This window comes from Felis catus, chromosome A3 (genome assembly GCF_018350175.1).
Source record: "Felis catus isolate Fca126 chromosome A3, F.catus_Fca126_mat1.0, whole genome shotgun sequence".
Taxonomy (NCBI): domain Eukaryota; kingdom Metazoa; phylum Chordata; class Mammalia; order Carnivora; family Felidae; genus Felis; species Felis catus.
Window position 1 is genome coordinate 30446783 of NC_058370.1, and position 25344 is coordinate 30472126.

General features: G+C 50.4%; 1 protein-coding gene across 6 annotated transcripts; it reads left to right on the forward strand.

The window, feature by feature from the left end:
* The first annotated feature begins 1490 nt into the window (after nt 1-1490).
* MAVS (mitochondrial antiviral signaling protein) lies at nt 1491-13211 on the forward strand. 6 transcript variants are annotated; one of them, XM_019826785.3, is made up of 8 exons: nt 1736-2698; nt 3953-4023; nt 4790-4937; nt 6082-6256; nt 7459-7634; nt 8331-8487; nt 10191-10699; nt 11615-13211. In XM_019826785.3, the coding sequence occupies exons 2-8, from the start codon at nt 3965-3967 to the stop codon at nt 12050-12052; spliced, it is 1662 nt and encodes a 553-aa protein (XP_019682344.2). In that variant the 5' UTR covers nt 1736-2698; nt 3953-3964; the 3' UTR covers nt 12053-13211. The 6 variants fall into 6 exon arrangements, with proteins under 6 accessions (XP_006929946.1, XP_006929947.1, XP_019682344.2 ...); XM_006929884.5 differs by lacking the exons at nt 1736-2698; nt 3953-4023 and adding an exon at nt 1491-1597 and having other exon boundaries at nt 4752-4937; XM_006929885.5 differs by lacking the exons at nt 1736-2698; nt 3953-4023 and adding an exon at nt 1616-1729 and having other exon boundaries at nt 4752-4937.
* Nucleotides 13212-25344: the final 12133 nt, after the last annotated feature.

Sequence of the window (25344 nt, forward strand, 5' to 3'; positions counted from 1 at the left end):
CATTTTCAAGTTGTAGTATAAAGCGTAACAATACTAAGTGTACAGCTGATGAAGTTTTGTATATGCACAAACCCATGTACCCACGACTCACATCAAGATACAGAAGTTTCCATCCCCTGCAAGGGTTCCCATGTACCCCACCACAGAAGTAACCAGTGAATGATTTCTATTTATGTAGATGAGATTTGCCTGTTTTTGAACCTTGCTTTACCTTGCAACTGGAGGAACAGATAACATGTACTCTTTGTGCTTAGTTAGCCACGGTGCCCATTTATCCTGGTGAGATTCATCCATGTTATGTGTATTAACCGATTGCTCTTTTTCACTGCTGTATACTATTCCATAATGTGAGCACACCACAGTTTGTTTCCTCATTCTCCTGCTGATGGACTTTTGGGTTGTTTTCAGAGTTTGCCTATTGTGAACAAAACCACTAGGAACATTAGCTATTGTGCATGTTTTAAAATTTTTTTATTTTTTTATGTTTATTTTTGAGAGAGAGAGAGGGACAGAGTATGAACAAGGGAAGGGCAGAGAGAGAGGGAGACACAGAATCTGAAGCAGGTTCCAGGCTCTGAGCTGTCAACACAGAGCCGGGTGGGAGGCTCAAACCCACAAACTATGAGATCATTATCATGACCGGAGCCAAGTCGGATGCTCAACCTACTGAGCCACCCAGGTGTCCTATATTGTGCATGGACACACAGCCAGGAGTGGTGGCTGGGTGATAGGGTTGGCATGTTTCACTTTAGTAAGAACTGCCAAACATTTTCTGAAATCTTTTAATCGCTCTTTAAAACAGGAAAAATAAATCTCTGCCCGGTTATTGTGAGAGTATTTAGTGGACTCTTAAGGTATAAGGCTTCAAGCCTGTACCTGGAGCACAGTGGGGGCTCAATAATTGCTGGCCTTTACCGGAAGCAGAGGAAGGGTCAGGCAGTTGGCGAGCGCTGTGGGGAGGTACCTGCCCCAGACCCTTGGGCAGAGGCCTTTCCCACACAGCAGTCAAGAACCACACCCAGAAGGCTGGGCAAGCCCACAGTGGCGCCCCTGCCCTGCTCCCACCTACCCAGCCTCCGTCCACCGTGATCCTGCTTCCTCAGGCCCAGCATTGGCGTCGCGCCCGTGCGAACTTTGGTGTCACCCGATATTTATTGAGCACTAACTGTGTGCCAGGCCCTGGGCGCCCAGGTGCAAACGACATAAAGACCTTCACTCCTCAAATTACTGGGTAGGAGGAGTAGGAAGCATGGGGACCACTGACTCCGAGATCAGCCATCCACTTGGATTCTGGCCAGACTCTGGATTTCTCCTAGAAGTTGCCCGAGACAAACACGGAAAGAAAATAATTTTATCTTTTGCGCCCCAGCAGGAACCTAGGTCGGTCAGGTGCACCCGTCCGACAAGTCCAGGCCCCCAAGCCAAGGCCAAGCACCCACCCCCGCCGCCCAGGGGCTCGGGCTGGCCGCGAAGCCCCGCCCCGCCGTTGGCCAATGGCCGCGCGGTCCCGCCCCTCCCCATCCTCCCCCTCCCCTGTAGGGGAGGGTTCCGGACTGTCCCGGGAGGTCGGCCTGTCGGCGGGTCGTGGCAACCCGAGGTAAGATAGCCTCCCCGGGCGCTCGGTCCCGTCGGCTCAGGACGCGCGGACGCCTCCCCGGAAGGTGGCCAGCGGCGGCAGAAGCCGAGTGGGACTCGGAGTGCGCCCGGGCGCACGGGGTTCCGGGGACAGGTCTGGCCGCGCGGGTCTGGGGAAGGGCTGGTCTTAAGGGCACACGCGGTTCGCGGCAGCGAGGGCTCCACGAGCCTCAGCCAGCACCCGGGGTGTCGCCGGGCGTCTGCTGGCACTGGAGGGGAGGTTGGGCCGGAAGGAGGCAGGCACAAGCAGCTGAGGTCCTCCAGCCGCACCGGCAGGCCGAGGGTGACCCTGGGACAAGGCCTAGCCGGGATGGGCCAACCTCCCCGAGCCGCGGCCGCGCCTAGGGGCCAGGGCCGCCGCCCTCCCCGAGATCTTTACAGTTCTCGGTGATAACACCTGCTCAGAACAGCCTCTCATCCTCCGCGGGCCTGGTCCCATCCAGGAATCCTAGCCAAAGCAGTGAGGCCTCGCCCCTCTGGGCCCGAAGATTATTTCTTTCCGGGACGCACTCAGAGCCTCCGAGGCTGTCGGGTAGGAAATTCTCCTTGCAACGTTGGTCCGCCCTTCTTCTCTGAGACCACAAGGAGGTGCTAAGAAAACATTGAAAAAACAAAACAAAACAACCCACCACAACAACACAGCAAACAACCACGTTCTCCTGCACGCTGTGGAGCCTCAATAACTTCTAGAAGGATAGTCAGTTACCTGAGAACTGCGACTGCTGTAGAGGGCAGGTTAGAATGCTCTCAGCCTTGTCGGAACGATGTCCATTTCTCACAAGACAAGGACTAAATCTTGCAGTCTCCCAGGGGCACCCTCACCCAGTGACCCCCCTCACCCAGACAGTGGCCTTGGTCCTTCTAGTACTGTGAGTCTCACTTGCTGCAGCTGCCCCCATGTTCTGCAAGATGTATGGTGAGCTGCAAGGAGGCAACAAGTCCTGGGTTCAAATCCCGTCAGGATCACCGGTCTGCTTGTGCAACCTGGCATCATTTCTCCTCTCCTAAATGAAAGAAACCCAGGATGTGCTTGCCTAAGTGGACCATCAATATGTGAACAAATGTGGGCTTCCTTTCTTTTTGGTTGGAGCATGTTATATTTCCATACTCCCCAAACTGTGTTACTAAGGGCTGAGGCTCAGGTGCAGAAGAATGTGTTACCTGATTCTGTCCTGGTACCTCCCTGGATGCCATGGGAAAGAAGGAGAAAGGGTCATTTCGTCACCATAGAGTTGTTCTTTGCTCATCTCCTGAAGGCTCAGAGGACTCCCACCCCACCTCCTTGATCCTCTTGACCTCTGTCATTAACACTTGCCCCACCAGGAATGTAGCACCTGGTGGCTGACAAGGGAAGCAGGCAACATGAGGTTCTGAGGCCGGTAGACAGGACTGTCGCCCCATTTCCCATGTGGTGAGGGACTGGCAGCTCAGCTGTGCTCTGCAGCACTGCCTCCTAGAGTCCCACCCAAGACTGACACCACCTGGCCCTCCCTTTTCTGATCCCTTCCTTCCCAGAAAATCCACTTGGACATCTAGTAGCCTCTTAAGCTTTTTCAGAATGGATCTTTGGAGTCCTCTCTGTGCCACAACTTGCCCACCAGATTTTCTGGCTTGGAAAATGGCACCATCCATGCACCTAGTGCCTGAGGAATCACCTTGATTCTTCTCCCTTCTTCACCTCCCACATGCACAACACACTAGGAATCCAGCCACCTCTCACCACCTCCATGGTTGGCATTCTGGCCATACCCTTCACGTGGCTCCCTGCTTTAGCCTCCTGATTTGTCTTCTTGCTTCCATCCTGGTCCCTCCACAGTCTAGCTCCTCACAACCACCAGGGAGGTCTTTAACATAAGTCAAATCCTCTCCCTTCCTTGCTCAGAAGCCTCCTATGGCTCCGCATTTCACTCTAGAGAGAAAAAAGTAAACCCAAAACTCAAAGTCTTTTCCTGCAACGCCCCCATGAACCACCACTCTCAACCTCCTTGACCTTGATCTCAGCCCCTCCCCTAGTTTTTTAAACCTGGACCACCTGGAACTGATTTCTGTTCTTTACACATGCCAAGCTTGTTTCCACCTGAGGACTTCTAATTTGCTGTGCCCTCTGCCCAAAACACTGATCTCACAGTCCAGAATGGCTCATCTCAAATGTCATTAATCCAGAAAGACTTCCTGACCAACTCTGCCTAGGCAGCATGCCCTTCTACAGGAGTTCTGTCTTCTTATCCTGCTTTATTTTCTTTATAACCTTGATTATTGTTTGGAATTTTTATTTATATGTATACTTACTGATTTGTCATCTGTCCTACCTCAATAGAATATAAATTGGATGATGGCAGAGATCTTATCCCTCTTACTCCCTACAGCTCTCCCTGAGGGGGGAAGCAGGTAAGAAATTTGCAGACAGCCCCATCTATAATTGCAAATTGTGGTAAGTGCTACTTAAGGCAATTGCTTGTAATTGAGGCGCTTGTAAATGTCAAGTTTACTAGGTTGAACTATTGTGTTGTCAAAATAAGCTCTCTGAGCCATTTTAGGGGCGAAGACAAGCCTGGAAAAGACTGGCAATTTGCCCCAGATCACACATAGTGATTGGAACTCAGCCTCCTACCCTAAGAACATGTATGTGGCAAGCTTTAATGGTGGGCCTGCAATCATGTTCTGGAAAGAAACTGATCCTGGAGCCTGATAATTTTCCACTAACTAGCAAGCCCTTATTCTTGGTACTTCATTTTCTTCACCTTTAAAGTAGGATGATCTTATTATTATCCTTTTGGGCTTTTTTTCTCCCTAGTACACCCCAAAGAAGTAGCACTTCTTGCTTTCAGCAACGAGGGGCACATACAGACCTTAGGACAATGGCAGGGAGTCAGAACTCTCCGCAATACCAACCAACCTACAAGACAGAAATGGGGCCTAGATTTTCTGGATCTTATTTCTTTTGTTCATCAATTCATTTTTTATTTTTTGAGGGCCTCTGGACTTGGGCAGTAATAAAATTGGATGATTAAAGAAAGAAGCAAAACATTCCAAAGAGTTGAGAAAGAAAGAAGTAATTGCCTTTTGTCCGATCCCACTCCCAACTCTGTTGCCATATGTGGTGTGTTTTCTTCCAGTCTTTTTTCCCCTCTCAGCCCATCCTTTTTTGGGCCAGTGCCCTCTGTCACTTCAGAACCTGGACAGCGATGACGTTTGCTGAGGACAAGACTTACGACTATATCCGCCACCATTACAGCAATTTTGGTCATATTCATGTTCTGGAGATTCTGCCTTATCTGTCCTGCCTCACAATAAGTGACCAGGTGAGCTGGGGCACGACAGCCAGCCACTGACTTGGGGCAGGCTGGGGGTTCAGAGCTTCACCCAAAGCCAGGGCCAACTCCTTCCTTCTTGGTTATTGTCTGCATCCTGCTTCCTGACCTTGACGCTTCTCTAACTTGCTGAATCAAGTGTGGGTCAGGATGGCCTTTCCAACATGGCTGAGCGCCCTCTCGTGTCCATTTGGTGTAGTGCTAAAAAAATATGGTGCTAGCTGCCTGAGATTTCTGGGCTTCAATCCCCGTTCTGCTTCAGTGGGAACCTTCCTTTTCTTCAGTCTGTCTTGTCATTACTCCTCCTCAGTTTTGACTCCGTTCTCCTTGTCATGGAGCTCTGTCCTGGCAGGGAGTCCAGGGCTCAGTTTTGAGAGTTCATGGGAGCCAGACCACCCTCATCTGTTAGAACTGGCTGTGGCCCCAAGTGAAGCGGGGACAGCCGCCTCCCAGTTTCAGCTGCTCCCAGATGGCCCGGGCCCTCTGCTGCCTCAACGCGGCTGAGGTGGCAGTGGTGAGGTGGCCGTAGCGGTGGAGCAGGCCTGTGGCTGACAAGGTCTGCCCCTGCCCTCCTGCCTTGCATTTGGGGGCTTGTGGGGATGCCTTGTGACCAGTTCTGCAGTAAATGTTTTCTGTGGCTTTTCGTTTCTGCTGTCTGGTTGCTTGTCTGAATGTGGGAATTCAATCTGTATGGGAGATTTAAAACCTTCGCCGCCCCGAGATTCCCCATCCTCCTGATTCTTAGGTCAGCTGCCTCTCTTCTCCTTTTGCCTCCTTTCATCTCCTGTTCCCTATGCACCCTTTTCCTCCTCTGCTAATCCAAACCCTTTCTTTTTGCTTTGGGGGCTGCATAAACTGAGGAACTGCCAGGTTCCTCACCAGTAGAGTAGGGGTCATGGCATTAAGATAATTCACACACAGCCCTGAGCTCAGAGCGTGGCACACACTAAAAGCCTACTTCCTGGAAGCTGCCTTTACGCTTGGGCCCAGACACTGGCCTTGTCCTGGGCTCTGACCTGGTTTCGCATGGCTGCCGCACTCTTGTGGCTACTTGGTGTCTCTCTCTGCAGCTGCCCCTGAGTGGGGGAGGGTCCAGGGCCACCTGGCTTGAGCAGGGCATCTGGCTGTGTTCCAGGACCGACTGCGGGCCTACTACCAGCTCTGGGGGAACCAGGGCACCCTCTGGGAGCTCTTCAACAGCCTTCGGCGGCGGACTGGCTGGGTGGAATCCTTCATCAAGGCCCTGAGGATCTGTGAGCTGGCCGGTCTTGCTGACGAAGTGGCCTCTGTCTACCAGAGCAACCTGCCCGGTGAGCTTCTTGCCCTGGCCCTCCTCATGGAACCCCTGTCGTTCCCCTGGCCTCCACTCTGTCTGTCCCCTCACCCCTGTACCTCCTGCCTTCCACTGTCCCCTTCCCTCCCATCACTCCTGGGCAGTGGACAAACCTGGGTGTCAATCCCAGCTTAGCCTCTTGTTAGTTATGTCCCTTTGGTGAAGTGCCTTAATTTCCCTAAGCCTCAGTCTTCTTCTCTGTAAAATGGGGTTAATGGCCAGACATCTACGTCATAGGGCTGTGGTGGATACCATGGGACAGTGGGTGGCATGTTGAGTGCTTAGCTGGGACTGGGTGCCTCCCGTGTGCTCAGCAAGTGGGCCTTCTAATTTGTGGCTGTGACATTTGCCTCCCATTCCTTTCCCACTTCCTGTCTTCTCCCTCAGTTCACCTTCCCTCTCTCCATTCCTCTTTTCTCTTCCTCCGTTTCATGTCTCCTCTTTCTCCCTCATGGGTTCCTTCTTCCTTTCCCTCATCTCTTCTTCTCCCCCTAGCATCTCCTGGAGCCTTCTAGGTCCCCCACTCCAGCTGCCCAGTTACTCCTCAGCTCCCTTTCAATGCTCCCTGCCAGGTTGAGTGCCCGGAGGGATCTGGTCAGGTCAGGTCTGAGGGGACAAGACAGGAAGAAAACTCAAGCCAGCCCTATGTATGTTTTAGACTAGAGACGACTCCTGAGACACTGCTCAGATTTAAAAGCCTTAGAACAGCCCTACTCCCCCCCTCCCCCCGCCATTTGCTTTCTTTTTTTCCTCCCTTCTTTCTGAGGAAACAGCATCAGGTCAGGGGTTAGTTAGGGCTGACAACCGCCTACAAGGAGGAGAAGAAAGCCCCTGGGTTCCAGAGTGCTGAGGGACGGAGAAGTGGTGACTGCTGACCCAGTCTGGGTTGTGAGAGGCCTGTGAGGTGCCCCGCATGCTCCCCACCCCCATTGCCTTCTCTTCTACCCCTCCACTCCTTCTACCTCTTCTTGTGTTTGTCCTTCCTACCTCCTCTCTCCTTCCTGCCTCCCACTCAGTGAATCTTGTCTCTTCTAAGGAGTACATCCCACCTCAGGACAGCTTTTGGAGCTGTGAGGGGCCTATAGTCATGGCTCTGGGGGTCCAGGAGCATCCAGGCCTCTCCTGTCACTGGGAGTTCCTCTGACTCCTCCTTGACATCACTGTATCTTTGTCTTCCAGGGGTCCCGAAGAACTGCCCCCCAGCCCCACTGGAGCCACAGTTAGCTCCTGCTGAGGTTCCAGGGCCCTCCACACCTGCCGTGGCCCCCAGCGCCCCCCACAATGGCTACAGAGAGGAGGAGTCAAGTTTCCCCATGCCTGTCCAGGACACTGAGCCGCCAGGGTCCCTAGGAGAGGTGTGTTCTCACGCCTAGTCTGGACCCCTGCTTTTGTGTTCCTATCTGCCCAGCCTCTAGAAGCTCTCTTCTGCCCCCACCACAAGTCATGCCTAACCTCTGCTCAGAACCTAAGGGCTCCCCCAATGGAGATATGCCCCAAACCAGCTCTCAGACTGCTGACTAGGGCTTCACCCCATGGCAACCCCAACCCTCTTATCAACCAGCTGTGAGGTCACAGTATGGAGGTCTTTGAAGTGGTCCGTGTGAGGTGTTGAGCTGGATCGAAGGACCGGAGAATGACCACTGGAGGAGTACTGGGGAAGGAGGAGGTGATGGGGTAGAGGGTAGATGGAGTAATTATTGCCAGTAAAGTCAAGTTCAGGGCGAAAATTACTGATTCTATTGAGATGTGATGAGCAGGCAGCAGGGTGTTCAGGAGACACCAGACCATGGACTTGAAGCCCAAGAAAGGGGTCTGTGCAGTAGCCTCAGAGAGGGGGACATTTGATAGGGCCAGGCAGATGAACAGAGACTCCCCATGGGCTGGTGTGTGTTCTCTGTAAGGTACGTTCTGTGGACAGAGGGTCTGGCAATGATCAAAGCCGGGGCGACGGGCTTCCCTGGTTTCTGTGCTCCATGGCACAGGCTGAGGCCGGTGGGAGATGCCTGCTCTTGGGAGAAGCAGCTGCCTCATTTCCATTTTCCCTCTTGCAGAGTTCAAAGAAAGTCCCACAGACACCCAGTTCTGGGACTGTCCTGAGGAGGCCAGCTGGCCCCCTGGAGCCCTCCTCTGACATGGCAGCCCTCAGCCCTCTGACCTCCAGTGGGCGTCAGGAGCAGGACACAGAACCAGGCAGTGCCCACATAGCAGGTACGTATGTGACCTGGAGCCATAGGACCTCTCGGACCTCCCAGAGGGTGAAGACTAGAGTTGCCCCTCTGGCTTCCTTGGACAGGAGGCGAGGGTGGGAATAAAGGGAGTTTACCTCGGGTGCAACCCAATTCCTTGAGGGTGTATTAGTATTTTCTACGTAACAACCCATTCCAACATTTAGTAGCCTAAAAATAGGACTATTTAGCTCGTGATTCTGTGGGTCAGCAATTTGGGCTGGCTCAGGGTAGTTCTTGGGATCTTGGCTGGATTCCCTCTTGCGTACACACCCGTGTACGCACTGCTTACTTACGCCTGTTGGCGGAGGGGGGGGAGGGCACCTTGGTTCTCTTCAGTGAGTCCTCATCTTTCACCAGACAAGTCTGTTTCCTGGCAGCTGAGCAGAATTCTGAGAGAGCAGACTCCTGGGGCAAAGGCTCAAAACTGGCAGTCTTCCCTCCTGCCTCATTCTGTGGCCCAAACAAGTCCCGGGGCCAGCCCAGAGTCAAGGAGTAGGGAACAGACTCTGTCTCTAGATGAGAGGACTGACAGTCACATTGCAGAGGATGTGGATACAGGCAGGGGAAGAGCATTAGGGCCATTTGTGGATTCTGCTGAGGGGACCCTGTGGGGTTCACCAGGACCTGGAGGACAGTGTGGAAGAGCTGGGCTACTTATTGGCAGGGGCCCTTAGAGCCCTTAGGTGCTGCCCTACCCCTAGTGGGGCTCTAGCTCCCAATGAATCACTAAACCTTCTCAGCCCCCAGAGGAAGTATGATTTTCATCAGTTAAGGGCCTGGGCCCCAAAACCAGATCTCAGTTCCCACCCTCGGGAATATAGAGCTGTCCACTCTGACTTCCCAGGATGGCATCTCTCTGCTCCGTTGTTTCCTAAACTGTATTCCATGTAACACTATAGCCTGACCAGCCTTTGGTGCCCCTGGGACAGCCACAAGGCACCTGAACAGTTAAAGGCTCCGAGAAGCCATCTCAGTGCCCTCCACTCCTTTCACCCCAGAACTCTTCCCCAAGCACCCACTTATACTTTGCAATGTCAGCTTGCCATGGGACACCTTTCAGGAAATGCTGCTGTGGACCAGGGAGGCAGAGGACACTTAGATTTCAATACATGCGTGGATACAGGTCCCACGAGGTTCTGTGGTGTCAGATTTTGGTGGGGGTGGGGTGGTACATCAGAATTACTTCTGACCTTTGTCAGCCATAGGGCCTGGCATGTGTATTCTCAGAGTACCATGGGGGATCTGGATATAAATGCCTATATGGACTGTTACCACCTGCCGAGCCATCCAGAATTCCACCAAGCTAATGAGCAGACACAGGAGGAAAGGGGGGTGTCCCAGGCAGGAGAAGAAAGAGGAGAGGATAATTAATGATCTTCAAGCTCCTAGATGCTGTAGAGGGGAGGAACCATTTCATTCTTATGAGAGAACAGACTTGACTTTAGGTCAAGGACTAAGGCTAGATAGGGCTGAGGATGCGCCTGCAGCTGTTGGACCTTGGGCCTGGGAACAATGACCAAAGGGACTGGAGACTCCATGGGAGGATGTTGGGAGGCCTGGGTGCAGTAGGGACTTGAGCTGGGGAACTGAGACCCTTCTTCAGCTCTCTGATCCCAGGTGACTGTGCTTTTAGGGTAACAGTCCTGTGGGTTTGTGTTTTCCCTTTTATTTTACCACCTGCAGGCATGGCCTCCAGCCTCACACCACCCCGTGGGCCTGTGTCTCCATCTGTCTCCTTCCAGCCACTGACCCGTTCCATCCCCAGGGCAAGCCGCTTGCCAGGACCCTCAGTATCAGCTCCGCCTACTGGCATCTCCTCCTCTTCCCCTGGCTTGGCCTCTTCAGGGGGTGCTGGTGACCATGGTGAGGCTACCATCTGCCCTGGGGCCGGGGTGTTGGCCAGCTCATTGACCACCAGCGTGGCACCCTCCAAAGTGCCTACCAACTCAGCATTTGATAGAACGATGCCTTCCAAGTTGCCTGCCAGCTCGAAACCCTCTGGCACAATGTCTACTAACGTGCTCACTAGTCTACCACCATCCAAACTGCCTATCAACTCCACACGTGCTGGCACAGTGGCACCCAAGGTGCCTACTGGCTTGGTGCCTGACCACAGGATGTCCACAAGCACAGCGCCCAGCACGGTGCCTGCCAACACAGTGCCCCCCGTCAGGAGCAGCATATCCTCAGGGGTGAGTCTTTGCCCTTCTACCAGTGATCCAGGCTTTCCCCCCGAGCCCTATCCTTGGACCCTTTCCAGTCTCCATTCTGTCTCCAGCCTGGGCTGTGCCAGGGCTTCTTTTCAAGGGTATAGGGATAGCTGAGATCCGGCCTCTTCTGGACCCCACACCAAATCCTTTAGAGTACTAATAATCATTAGAGCTCTTGAGTGTGGATTCCTAGGAGGGGTGGGTGTGGCGGCCATCCCCACTGGTCATGTGCATCAACCCATTTAGAGCTCAAAGCCGTACATTAGGCCTAGCAGCACCATTTTGCAGATGAGGGAACTGTGAGGGATAGAGCTGGATGGCCTGTCTGCCTCAATCCTTGCTCTTCACCCCCAGGATATCCAGTCTGCTTCTCCATTATCAGGGCTTTGTAGATAGCAGTCTCAGCCTGAGACAGCCGCACTGTGACCCAACAGCCCCCCACAGCTGCCCCTTCTGGGCCAGCACATCTAGTCCTGCTCCTGTTGTCTGCCTGGAAGAACCAAGTCCAAGGGACCCGTTAGGCACATGGCCAGGCCTCTGACCCTGTGGCTGCTCCATGGCCTCAGCCCTGGCAGAATGTTGAAGTAGGATGGGGCCACAACTGCCAAGGGCTCTAGGAGGGCGGGGGTGAGCTCACAAGCAGGCCAGTGAGTAGGGAGAGGGGTACCTTGGAGAAAGTTACCACTGATACCACTGCAGAGGCTTGGACACCTCCTCTCTCAGTGCCCTCCTGCACCATCATTGGGTTGAGTCTCCAAGAGAGGGTGGCTTCCTCCCATACTGTGGGCTGGGAATTGGAGGGTTGAGATGCTAGTTCATGTATTGGCTGGGAATGGGGCCACCCATTTGGGTGTCCGGCCATCCCCAGTCCCTTCCAGCCCTTCCTTTCTTTCTCAGGAGACTCCTCCAGTGGCTCCAGAGCCCACAGGCACCTCTACCAGAGACAGCTTGCCCGAGCCAGACCACAACCCTGCCACCTGGGGCTCCGAGTTGGAGCTGAGCAAGCCTGGCCGGCTGGTCTCCCACATGGACAGTGAGCCGTTCTCAGGCTGCTCTGCGGACCTGGCCCTCAGCTGCAGCAAGTCCTTGGGCGCAGGGCCTGACAACGCCCCAGAGGAGAATGAGTACCAGTCAGTGGAGTCCATTAGGATCCAAGTGGCCCAGGATCCCAGCATTAACCTGGTAGAGGGTAGTCCCGGGCCTCCTGCTGCCCCACAGCCCTCAGTCAAGGACAAGTTTGTCCCGGCCAGATTCTATGCTCCATGGCTTGGGGCAGCTGCAGCTGGGGCTCTCTTCGCCATGCTCTTGGCTGTGCTGTATAGGCGGCGCCTGTGAAGCCCCTAGGGCCTCCTTGTCCCGAGTCTGCTCCCTTCCCTGCAGGACATCTAGCCCAAGCACGGACTGTGCTATCTCCCCGTCTTGTCCCTTTCATGGGGCTCGTGGAGCCTGGGCCTGAGGAGAGCCAGGAGGGGGAGGGGGTGTGCACAGACTGAGTGCAGACCAGATTTCTGTCCCAGCCCTTGCCCTCCCCATGTACTCCAGACTTCACACACCCCACAATCTGGTCTGTGGCCTTTATTCTCTGGAGGAGGTGAGGTACCCCCATCCAGACCCTGTTTGCTCAAGTCCACAGATGAGGTGGTGCTGCTAGATCATGCAGGGGGTCAGAACCCTCCCCCTCCCCCCCCCCATCCTGCCCTGGTGCCTGGTGGCCAGCAGATGTGCAGGGTGGGGGATCCCACAGGACCTTGCTCCAGACCCTAAAAGCCCCCGGAACGTAAGGGTGATCCATTTCCAGGGACCTGGCTGCTTGAGGTCCCCCAAGAAGCGAGGGAAGTCCAGAGGTTCCCCTGGACCCCTAGGGAACCTAAGGCAGCTGCTAGGCCCGAGGACTGTCTCTGAAGCCCCTCTCCAGTCTCCTCACCCCCATTTCCCCTTTCCCTCCCTCTGGTCTCCGTGGTCTTTAGCTTGGTGGTGGTGGGGAGGGGGGTTTGGGAAGGAGAGACCTGCCAGGGTAAGCTCAGGCCAAGGTTTGGATTTCAGCTCCACCCCTTCCTGGGCTGTGTGGCCTTGACAAGATGATCAGACTTCTCTGGTCTTGCTTCCCCACATGGCCAGTGAGTATCATGGCTCATTTCCCCTGGGCTCTTCTGAGGTTGAAGCACACAAGTGTTTTTCAAGTGCCTGCATTCCCCAGAGTAGGTGACTGCTGATAGCTGCCCCTACCTCTCCCCTGCCAAGCCTGGTAGACATGAGGGTATAAGAGGCAGAATGCCCAGTGGGTAAGGGTGCAACTCTGTAGTTTGGGGTGGCCTGGGCCTGTACCCCACTCGAACTTTCACTCACTCTCTGTGCTCTGTCACTGTGCTCTCTATTAACCTCTCTGTGCCTCAGTTTCCTCAGCTGTAAAATGAGGATTAATAGTAAAATTTTATATGTATATAAAAACAAATCTCCTAGTGTGATGAGGATTAAATGAGTTTATCTATATGAATCTTAGAATGGTTCCTGGCATTTATTAAGTGTTGGATACATGGTGCTGTAAATGTGGAGGGGTTGGAGTGATTGGCTACACCTTACGAGGCAGATCCAGACCCTGCTACCTCCCCTCACTCCCTTTATATTTGTTTCTTATTCATCTTGTGCATTGGGGAGCGGGGAGGGAGGCATGTCTAGTGGCAAAGCAGTGCAGGGTGAGGCCTGGGGCCCCCCAGCAACCAGATGGGTTGGGGAATATCCTCATGGGTTCTTTTCAGGCAGTCATCTCTGGACAAGAAGCAGGCATAGGAGACCCAGAAGCCACTTCCATTCCTGTTCTCTGCACGAGACAGACTAGCACTCTGGGGGGATACTGGGGGTAGTAGCTGTGTGCTCCCCCAAATGTCAGCTGGTAAGTCCTGTACCCCGCTTTGGCTGCTAAGGCCTTTCTTTGCACTGCCCTAGGGGGCTTCAGTGACCTCCACCTTGAATGACCTCTCCTCCCTCTGAATTTCTTTTCAACCCTCAATGCAAACCCAATAGCCTGCACCCTAAAATCAGAAGAGGTCCTTACCCAAGTTGTCTGCACCACTTCCCATCACCTCTGCTCTTAACCAGCCCTCTTTTAGCCCTCCCTCATTCTCAGATGCCCAGGTCAGTAAAGAATTCATGGACAGGTACTAGTTTTATTATTTTTTAAATTTTCATTCATTCATTCATTCATTCATTCATTCATTCATTTATTTAAAGTAATCTCTACACCCAACATGGGGCTCCAACTCACAACCCCAAGATTAAGAGTCATATGCTCTACTGACTGAGCCAGCCAGACACTACCCCCTGGTACTAGTTTTAATGTGTTACCCTCCCAGGATAGCTTTGGAAAAGAGTATCTCAAGAAAGTAATATGTAGTCCCAAAGGATGTTACTTAGCTGGTGGAATTTCAAGCACAATGACCAACCATGTGGGAGAGACCTTTGTGTAAGGTGTATAGGAATCATTCAGGGACCTACCAGGCATTTTTCAGATTTTTAAAGATTTTTTTGAAAGATGGAGAGCACATGAGTAGGGGGGAGGGGCAGAGGGAGAGAGAGAGAGAGAGAGAGAGAGAGAGAGAGAGAGAGAGAGAGATAGAATCTCAAGCACAGAGCCTGACATGGGGCTCAATCCCATGACCATGGGAAAATGACCTGAGCCAAAATCAAAGAGTTGGATGCTGAACTGACTGAGCCACCCAGGTGCCCCCTACCAGGTAGTTTTCAAATAATGCTGCCCAGAAGCCCTAATCCTGGCCTACGTGAAACAGCATCCCTACTTTGGCCGTTGTCAACTGAAGGTCTCTACAATGCCAACTTGAAGCAGCATTGGGAATTGGCCAGTGCAATGAGGCCTGTGGCCAGGAGAGGACTTGGGATAGTTGGTAAGATATGTCAGATTTCAGGAATCCTGGGGTCTGAAGTGAGGCTTTCAGCTGCAGGGGGGTGTGTAGGAGGAGAATGACACAGGTCACTCCCACCACCATGGCCTGGACCACATGGAGGCCAGAACCCCAGGAGAGGACAGAGAACCTCTACCCTCAGTAGACTGGCAAACTTGACACCTATACTGGGAGACTTGGTAAAGCACACTTCACCTCAGGGTGAAGGCTGGGGTGGGGCCAGAGGCTCAGTGCCATCCTGGTCCGTTAGGGACTCACCACCTGTCAAAATACAATCCCTCTCTACCTTGTCTCTCCTGCTAAAACATTTCCCTCAGAACGTATGAGCCACCATGGCTTTTTTCTCCTTGGGGAATATAGACCTTGCTTGATAATCTACTGAAGCCAGACCAATGCCGTACCTTCCCCCTGTTTTCCTTGCTGGATACGCTCAGATTTAATTGGGTTTAGGGGGAATTTCTGGTCAGAGATCAAGAAGATGCCCTTTGCCCTGCCAGGCATTAGATTACTCATAGCTTCTTTTAAGAAACATTATTTCTGACGGAAAGCTTTCAAACACACAAAAATAGAATATAAGAAATGTATATAGGGGCGCCTGGGTGGCACAGTCGGTTGAGCGTCCGACTTCAGCCAAGTCACGATCTCGCGGTCTGTGAGTTCGAGCCCCGCGTCGGGCTCTGGGCTGATGGCTCAGAGCCTGGAGCCTGTTTCCGATTCTGTGTCTCCCTCTCTCTCTGCCCCTCCCCCGTTCATGCTCTGTCTCTCTCTGTCCCAAAAATAAATAAACGTTGAGAAAAAAAAAAAAAGAAATGTATATAAGAAATATATATAAGAGAAAACAGAAGGAGAACCTGCCATGTGCCTACCACCCAGCTTTAATAATTACGGACTCATGCCATCGTTGTTCATCCCTGCCCGATTCCCCCTTTTCTGTACAGGCTCCTTTTATAACTCAGAGTGAGGGGTTCAGAAAGCCAAGGGGCACATGTGGGTTGGGAGAATTTTGTGGTAAAGGCCCTCTAATTTTCTCCCAAGGCAGCATTAGGCATTCCCCTGTTGGTTTCTTGGCCATGGGTGGCATCCCATTTGAACCAGTTCAAGGAGTGAGCAGCCCTGGGTTCCTGTCCTAGTGAGAGGGCACCAAAGGGGGTTCTTCCACTGACAAGCTCCTTGGAGATGTCTGGCTACTGCTTCTGTCCCAGGGAGGCAACAGTTGGGGGTGTCCCGTGGCAGCTTGCCCATTGCACCAGGGGCCTCCTCCAGGTTCTGACAGAGCCCTTCCAGCAGGCAGAAATTACCCAACTGGGCCGGTTCAAATTCCACAGCATGTTTCCTGCTCTAATAGGAGTCTCCCAGGGATGGAGTCGGTCAGGCCTTGAGGTCACTTGCTTTCCATTGAAGGACCGTCACTAAACCGATGGCCGAGAATTGCCCCCTACCTCCCCATAGGAAAAGTAGTGTTGGCATTCCTAGTCTGATCAGTGGTGGAAGGGATTCTATAGATGAAAATCACACACTCTCCCTGTGCTCACCTTTCTGCTCTTTTCCTTGTAGCCTGGGGCCATGAAGTTTACAGCTGGTGTTGGGCATGGTCACCCAGTATTCCTCACTCCTGCAGCTGCTGTTAATAACAACAGCAATAATAAAAAGGGCCACTGCTTACCCCGTACTTTGCTGCGTGCCAGGCGCTGGGCTAAGCACTTTAAATATATTAACTCATTTAATCCCCAAACAACCCTATAAAGGAGGTACCATTATGACCCAATGTATAGCTAGTCTGCAAGACTGGGAGGGAGGAAGGACCAGAGGAGACAGTACAAGGGAAAACTCTGACCCCTGAGCCCCCAGAGCTAGACGTGTTCTACGCTCATGACCCACAGCTGATTGGATGCCTTGGAGCCGGGACCCCATTTGAAGTGAGATTTCACACCAACACATTCCTGCCCAGGGTGCCAAGATCTGCCCCATGGTGTAGTAGTGTAATAATGTGCAGTATTATAATTAATAGTCTTGGAGATATTGTAACAATTGGACTACAATCGTTGTATGTGTGCTCAGGCTTAACGGCCTAAGGCTGTGTGAGGCAAAGCAGTGGGCTCGAGACTAAAATGCCAGGTCTCCAGAGGCCAGTTTGGTGTAGCATACATCGTTTATTAAAGGATTCTCCAGTGCCAGGTCTAAGGCCTAATATGAGTTAAGACCCTTGGGGCGCCTGGGTGGCTCAGTTGGTTAAGCGTCCGACTTCGGCTCAGGTCATGATCTCTCAGTTTGAGCCCCACGTCGGGCTCTGTGCTGACAGCTCAGAGCCTAGAGCCTGCTTCAGATTCTGTGTCTCCCTCTCTCTCGGCCCCTCCCCTGCTCACACTCAGTCTCTCTCTGTCCTTCAATAATAAACGTTAAAAAATTTTTTTTTAAATTTTTTTTCAACATTTTTGTTTATTTTTGGGACAGAGAGAGACAGAGCATGAACAGGGGAGGGGCAGAGAGAGAGGGAGACACAGAATCGGAAACAGGTTCCAGGCTCCAAGCCATCCGCCCAGAGCCTGACGCGGGGCTCGAACTCCCGGACCGCGAGATCGTGACCTGGCTGAAGTCGGACGCTTAACCGACTGCGCCGCCCAGGCGCCCCATAAAAATTTTTTTTTTTTTTAAAAAGACCCTTGCTTACTCTCCAGTGGTTGGGAATGGCTCACAAAATGTGGTGGAGACGAATGGGCTTTCATATCATATTTTCATGTATTTATACAATATTTTGCACCTCCTGTGTGCAGAGTATTGGGAAATGCCTTGGAGACACAGAATAACAAAGCAAAACCCCACCCTAAGGGCCCCCTTCCACCACCTATTGTTTCCAGTCCAATAGTGAGCGGTCTAAAGGGGGATGCCTGAAGCAAAGGTGGGGGTAGGGAGAAGGGACAAGTGTTGTTTTGATCAGTTATATACTATTAATAATTACAATAACTAGGGTTGCCTGGATGGCTCAGTCAGTTAAATGTCCAACTCTTGGTTTCGGCTCAGGTCATGATCTCACTGTTCGCGAGATCGAATCCAGCGTGGGGCTCTGCACTGACAGTACAGAGCCTGTTTGTGATTCTCTCTCCCCTCCCTGCTCCTCCCCCTCTTGAACACAGGTGCACGCACTCACACGCTCTCTCTTCCTCTCTCTCAAAAATAAGTAAATAAACATTAAAAAAAATAATTGCAATAACTAAACCCAGGAAAACAGTAACACTTAGAAACTATAGGGAATAAGAAGAAAATGAAGTGTAAATTTACAAAGACGCCTAAGCAGAAAGGCTATAGTGAAAGTGTCTGACAAGATCAAGTGCTGGGGCACCTGGGTGGCTCAGTTCGGTGAAGTGTCTGACCTTGGCTCAGGTCGTGATCTCACGGTGAGTTGGAGCTGTGTGTCAGGCTCTCTGCTGTCATCACAGAGCCTGCTCCAGATCCTTTGTCCTCCTCGCTCCCTGCCCCTCTCCCACGCGCACGTGTGTGCTCTCTCTCTCAAAAATGAATCAACATTAAAAACAAGCAAAACAAGATCAAGTACTGATAAAAACACAGAGCAACTGAAACTTTCACAGACATTTGGGGGTATATAAATTGGTAAAACTGTTGGCAAACTGGCAGTACCCTACTGACAGTGACCATATGCATAACTTAGGAGGTAGCAATTCCGCTCCTGGGCATGAACACAACAGAAACAAGAGCTTATGTCTACCAGAATGTGTGCAAGAATGTGTCTTTTTTTTTCTTTTCTTTCTTTCTTCCTCCCCTCCTTCCTTTCTTTTCCTCCCCCTCCCCCTCCCCCTCCCCCTCCCCCTTCTTCTTCTTCTTCTTCTTCTTCTTCTTCTTCTCCTTCTCCTTCTCCTTCTCCTTCTCCTTCTCCTTCTCCTTCTCCTTCTCCTTCTCCTTCTCCTTCTCCTTCTCCTTCTCCTTCTCCTTCTCCTTCTCCTTCTCCTTCTCCTTCTCCTTCTCCTTCTCCTTCTTCTTCTTCTTCTTCTTCTTCTTCTTCTCCTCCTGTGCAAGAATGTTTCTAACTGCACTGTTCATACTAGCCCCAAACTGGTATGAGTCCCAATGTCTCTCCAAGGTAGAGTGGATACGATAAGCTGTGGTAAAGTCACAAAGTAGAATGCCAGCATATAGAAATGAGTACAAATGAACCTATTGCTCTCCACAGCAACATGGATAAATCTCACAGACCCGCTGGTGAGCAAAAGAAGTCAGAACGCACACACAAAGGTCATCACTGTCGGATTCTGTTTCCACAAAAAGTACGGAGATTAGCAAAAATGATCCATGGCTTTGAAAGACTGGTTACCTTTGGGAGGGACAGGGAGGGACATTCTAGGGGGCAGCCCTACCTCCTGATGTAGAAGTACAGCATGATTCCTGAATATGTTCGGCTCGTGTCCAGACTCCCTGCTGGAGATACAAAAATAAACCAAGATCACCCACACAAGAACACACGGAGGCTGTGCATTCAAAGCTAGCAAAAGAGTCAGCCACTATCACTTGCATTTGGCAGGAAGGGACTCCAAGGCAGGGAGGTGGAAAGTGTTCTGGTGGAAAAGAAAGGGAGCTCCAGGTGTGTTATGATTGGAGGTTGTTTGCCCGGATGCTGGAGGCTGGCTAACTAGAAGGGGCGCGTCGGTGATTGGCTAGGGAGCATATTTGGCTTTCTCTGGTTGGTCCTGAGTTGCAGAAATCGGGACCGGGAAGAAGCTGGTAGACACGGAGTCCTGATTGTTCTGAGCCCACCGCTGCAGACGTTATGGTTTGGCTTCCCAGGCTGGTTACTTGCAGACGTTTGGGGTAAGAATGCTAGCGTCGTATATGTGTTGGCCACTGTCTGTTTGCATATTCAGTCTCTCAGGGAAGAGTATGGGCTCTGAGAGGGGCCTCTGCTGCTGGAACAGGAGGAGAATGGGCACATGCACATTTCCTCCAGCTCCCTATCCCTCCTTGGGATAGCTGCTATTGGAAGCCTTCTTTGGTTAGACCCCTCTCATTTACTAGGCTTTCTAAGTTCCCATGGCTCGCCTCAAACCCTGCATTTAATTCCCATTTCCTTGCCTGTATTTTATTTTACTAAGTTTATTTATCTTGAGAGAGAGAGAGAGAGAGAGATGAGGGGCAGAGAGACAGGCAGAGAGAGAATCCGAAGGAGGTTCCGCATCGTCAGCGCAGAGCCCCATGCGGGGTTTGAACTCACAAACCGTGAGTTCATGACCTGAGCTGAAATAAGAGTCGGACACTTAACTGACCGAGCCACCAGTCTCCCCTACTTGCCTGTGTTTTAAAAGCCCATACCGAATATCTTTTTTCTATATACTCAATGCTGTATCTATAAAACAAAACAAAACAAAATAAAAACAGGGACTCCCGGGGAGCTCAGTCAGTTAAGCCTCTGACTCTTGATCTGAAGCTCAGGTCTTGATCTCATGGTTATGAGTACAAGCCCCGCATCAGGTTCCACGCGGGCGTGAAGTCTACTTAAAAACAACAACAACAACAACAACAACAGCACCCAAAATGCCTGCTCCCACCAAACACAGCTTTCTATTGAAGTAAAATATACCTAGTGGAAAGTGCACTCAGCAAGGAGGTAGGGGTCTGCGGCAGGAAGGTGGAAGTAGGCAGAGAAAGCCGGTGGGGTGTGAACAGCGGAGAAGGCGAGGAAGCTCTGGCTTACAGTTCTGGGTCCACAGCCAGCTCCCGTCATCCCTTATCATTCTGCACCCACAGACGTTGAGGCTGGACCAAGTGATGTCAAATCCTTCCTCCTCCGAGCCTCAGCCCCGTCCGCCCTTGACTGTCCTTGGCACGGATGGCTGTATGGGCTTCCTCCCCCTCCTGTTTTCTCTTCCCCCATCCCCAGGTGCCATTCCATGCCATCTGAATCACTGATTTCCTAGCAATCAGACACTGTCTTCTATTTAATCAATTCACTTGTATTTAACATAAGAAGAAAGAAAAATCCTCTCATTATCACATGCAGCTGGAAATCGGCTTCTTGCAGGAGGCTGATCCAAAGGAACGGGGAAAGAGAGAAGCTGGTAATTGTGGAAAGAATGACTTCTTCTCCTAGTGGCTGTCACGACGTCCTTAGAGTTGTGAGTCCACGGACACTCGTTTGCAGTCATTCGGCTGTCATCACTGCTAGAACTTCAGATCCTTGGACATTTCCTGCATTCAACTTGCAGTTATGAGGGTCTACTGGGGCCAGATGTCTGCTTGTAGCAAGCTTACGGCAGTGAGCAGAAACAGAACTTTCAAGCTGGGGCGCTTGTCCAGGACCTCTCCCCCTCTTCCCTCCTGCCCTCATTCTCAGTTTTCCACCCAGAGAGCGGCACCTCGGCTCTCAGGGGATGTGGCAGCCTGTTACCTCCTGGATTGGCTCTGCGGACTCCTTCCCACCCAGTCCAGCAGGGGTCAGTCTCCTCCCTGAATCTTCACCTTCTTTATAATCTAGTCTCTTTAAAACATCCTTTGATTACACAGGTAATACGTGAAAATGTGCTTGCTGCAAAACATCAAAACTCCCAGCCAAACAGAGTTTCGTAGGCCAGAGTTTCTCAAACTTCCGTGTAGACACAACTAGTCTGGAGGTCTTATTAAAGGCAGGTGTGACTCATGGAGTCACTGCATTTTTTTTTAACGTTTATTTATTTTTGAGACAGAGAGATAGAGCATGAACGGGGGAGAGGCAGAGAGAGAGGGAGGCACAGAATCGGAAGCAGGCTCCAGGCTCTGAGCCATCAGCCCAGAGCCCGATGCAGGGCTCAAACTTGCGGACCGCGAGATGGTGACCTGAGCTGAAGTCGGACGCTTAACCGACTGAGCCACCCAGGCGCCCTGAGTCACTGCATTTCTAAGGAGGCTTTGAGTAAAGACAAAGAACAGTAATTGAAAATGTCCTTCACTCCCCTACAAGTTCGAGAGACATCGTTCTTTGTCTGTGTGCTGTGCCATTTGGTAATCCTAACTTAATCCCATCCTTGGTGTGAAAGTGAGGACTCTCTGAGGTCCTGTTCAGAGCAGTAGGGGTGCGGGGTGTTCTAGCCTCTAGCTTCTTCTGTAGTTCCTCGTAGCACCCTACAAAGTATCATTGCCAAGCTTACTAGGTCTTTGTTGAATTGAATTTAGTTCATACAACAATCCAAACGGTTTGGTCCTTGTTTCAGTTCGTTGAGGTTCCTCAGGTTGTGGATTTTTTTTTTCCCTCTCCGTGTGCAGGATGAGGCAAATCGCTGATGAAATGGAGAATAGGGCAAAGCCAGAGCTAAAGACCCACACAGTGCTACTCAAGACCATTGGTCAACTGCTGTCATCAGATGACCTCACTGTTACTCAATAAATCACGACTCTACTCTCCCTACAATCATCCAGCATTAAGAGTATGTACAACGCAGTTCCAGTAGAGATGTATCTGCTAATGAATGCTGCGTATAAGAAACGATGCCAAAATTGATTAGCTTAAAACTTAAAAGTAGCTTTAAAAATTTTAGTATTTCGTGGTTTCTGCGGGTTAAGATTTCAGGTGCAGGCCCTGTGGGTCATCTGGCTGAGGGTCTCACAGGAAGCTGCCATTGAGGTGTTGGCTGGGGGCTGCAGCCGTCTTAGGGCTCAACCTGGAGAGGACTCACTTGCAAACTCACTCATGTGGCTGTTGTAGGATTCAGTTCCTCGCTGAATTGTTGCTCTGTGGGCCTCACTTCCTTGCTGGCGGTTAGCCCCGAGGCTGCCCTCCACTCCCTGCTGCACAGGCCTCTCCATAAAGCAGCTCCCAACGCAGTAGCTTGCTTCATTCCGGCAAGCGGGAGAAAAGAGCTAGAGAGAGTGAGAACAAAACAGAAGTCACCGTCTTTCAGAACTTAACATTGGAAGTGATATCTCATAAATTTTGTAGTTGCACTCAAGGGGCAATTTGCCAACACGTGGCGGACACTGGGAGCATTAATGTAGAATGTACATTAATGAGCATTAATGAACATTAATGTACATTAATGAGCATTAATGAGCATTAATGTGCATTAATGTACATTAATGAGCATTCATGAGCATTAATGAACATTAATGTACTATAGGATGGGAAGTTAGCTCTGACCAGCAGCAGAGCATAAATATTAATATTTATGCTTAAATCTTAGACCCAGCATAAATATTAATATTATTCTTAGACCCAGCAATCCCATTTCTAGAAATCTAAGCCAAAGATACACTGGCAAAAATAAACAAAGATGTATGTACAAGGCTAATTATTGTGGTACACTTTGTAAATGGCAAAGGACTGGAAGTAACCTAATGGGACATTGGCTGAACGAACCATGGTATCAGTGCTCTGCAGCTGTACGTAAGAAGAAGAAATATCCATATGCTGCTGTGGCGTGAACTACATGTTTAGTTAAACGAAAAAAAATAGTGGAGGGGTGCCTGGCTGGCTTAGTCGGTAGAGCATCTGACTCTTGATCTCAGGGTTGTGAGTTCAAGTCGCATATTGGGCATGGAGCCTACTTAAAAAAAAAAAAAAAAAAGAAGGGAGGGGGTGGCACCTGGGTGGCTCAGTCGGCTAAGCATCTGACTCTTGGTTTCAGCTCAGGTCATGATCTCATGGTTCATGAGATGGAGCCCCACATTGGGCTCTATACTGACTGTGCAGAGCCTGCTTGGGATTCTCTCCCTCTCTGCCCCTCCCCAAATAAATAAATAAATAAATAAATAAATAAATAAATAAATAAATATTTTTAAAAAATGGGGCACCTGGGTGGCTCATTTGGTTGAGCATCTGACTCTTGATTTTGGCTCAGATCATGATCTCACAGTCGTGAGCTCTAGTCTTGAACTGGGCTCTGTGCTGCATGTGGAGCCTGCTTAATATTCTCTCTTTGCCTCTCTCTTTGCCTCTCCTCACCTCAAGAAAAGTGGAAAAAAAATGTATACTCTTTTATTTAAGAAAAAAACCAAAGTTTTTAGTTAAGAGTTGAGGCTTGACACCCCATGTGACTCTACTGGGAGAGGACTTTAAAATCTTGGGTCTGGGGGCTCCTGGGTGGCTCAGTTGGTTAGACAACCAACTTCAGCTCAGGTCATGATCTCACAGTTTGTGGGTTCAAGCCCCGCGTCGGGCTCTGTGCTGACAGCTCAGAGCCTGGAGCCTGCTTCGGATTCTGTGTCTCCCCCTCTCTCTGCCCCCTCCCCTGCTCCCACTCTGTGTCTCTGTCTCTCAATAATAAATAAACGTTTAAAAAATTTTATTAAAAAAAAATCTTGGGTCTGGTTTCCTCTGGACTCTTCTCCACACAGTTTTCCCTTTGCTGATTTTGCTTTGCATCCTTTCCCTACAATAAATCTTAGCCATGAGTATTGCCAAAACAAAAATAATTTGGACTGGAATCTCTTGTCTATTTTCATGAAAGGGTAAACAAAAACTAATTGAAACACTGGTTACCTGAGGTGCCTGGATGGCTCAGTCGGTTAAGTGTCTGGCTTTGGCTCAGGTCATGATCTTGTGGTTCGTGAGTTTGAGCCTGTACCAGGCTCTCTGCTGTTGGCATAAAGCCTGCTTTGGATCATTTGTCACCCTCTCTCTCTGCCCCTCCCCTGCTCATTCTCTCTCTCTCTCTCAAAATAAATAAATAAACTTAAAAAAAAAGGTTACTTATACAGAAAGGGCAGGAACAGAGAAGAAGGTTCAAGGATAGAAGCTAGACTTTTCTGGATGTACCTTGTTTTGTAGATTAGACTTTGGAACTGTGTTACTATTTTACATAATTATATAACAAAGTTAAATTTAAATTTTTTTGTATTTCTAAAAATTGAATCAAAATGGGGAAAAAAATAACCCAATTGTGCATGGAATTGATGCCGAACCATACAGAGAGGAATTATTTCAGCTTTAAAGCACAACAATTTGATGTTTCATCCCCAGTGCAATATATTCTAAGGACAAAAAGAAATGCAAAGAAATCTTAAATAGTATTTAGTAATCACATTTTTGGTAATAATGTTGATATTTTTATCCTGAAATTATTATCTCTAATGATAAAGCAAATAAGTATGAATGTTGTTAAGAATTTAGATTTTCAGGGTAAGATAAAACCAAAGAAATTAAGAACTCTATAACCTTAAAAATGAATGGAAAAATATTAGTATAGATTTATGATATACTTTTCTCTTTATTTATTAATTTTTTTTTAAACGTTTATTTATTTTTGAGACAAAGACAGAGCATGAACGGGGGAGGGGCCGAGAGAGAGGGAGACACAGAATCGGAAGCAGGCTCCAGGCTCTGAGCCATCAGCCCAGAGCCTGATGCGGGGCTCGAACTCACGGACCGCGAGATCGTGACCTGGCCGAAGTCGGACGCTTAACCGACTGCGCCACCCAGGCACCCCTACTTTTCTCTTTAACAATACATTTTCTAGCTCTATCTGCCAAAAGGGACTAGAAACAACGAACAACCCAGTAGCAATGTGCATGCCTAGTGTCCAAATTGTGGCCTCTAAACAACATTTCCCACTGATAGAAATAATTACTCCTTGGAGAAATGTCTGATTCAAGATCTGGGCAGGAAATTTACAGGGCTGAGGCTGGAATCTCCTGTCATAGCAGAGAACAAAGAAGTTATTTAAGACTACTAGAGCAGGGGCACCTGGGTGGCTCGGGCAGTTGTGCATTCAACTCTTGATTTCAGCTCAGGTCATG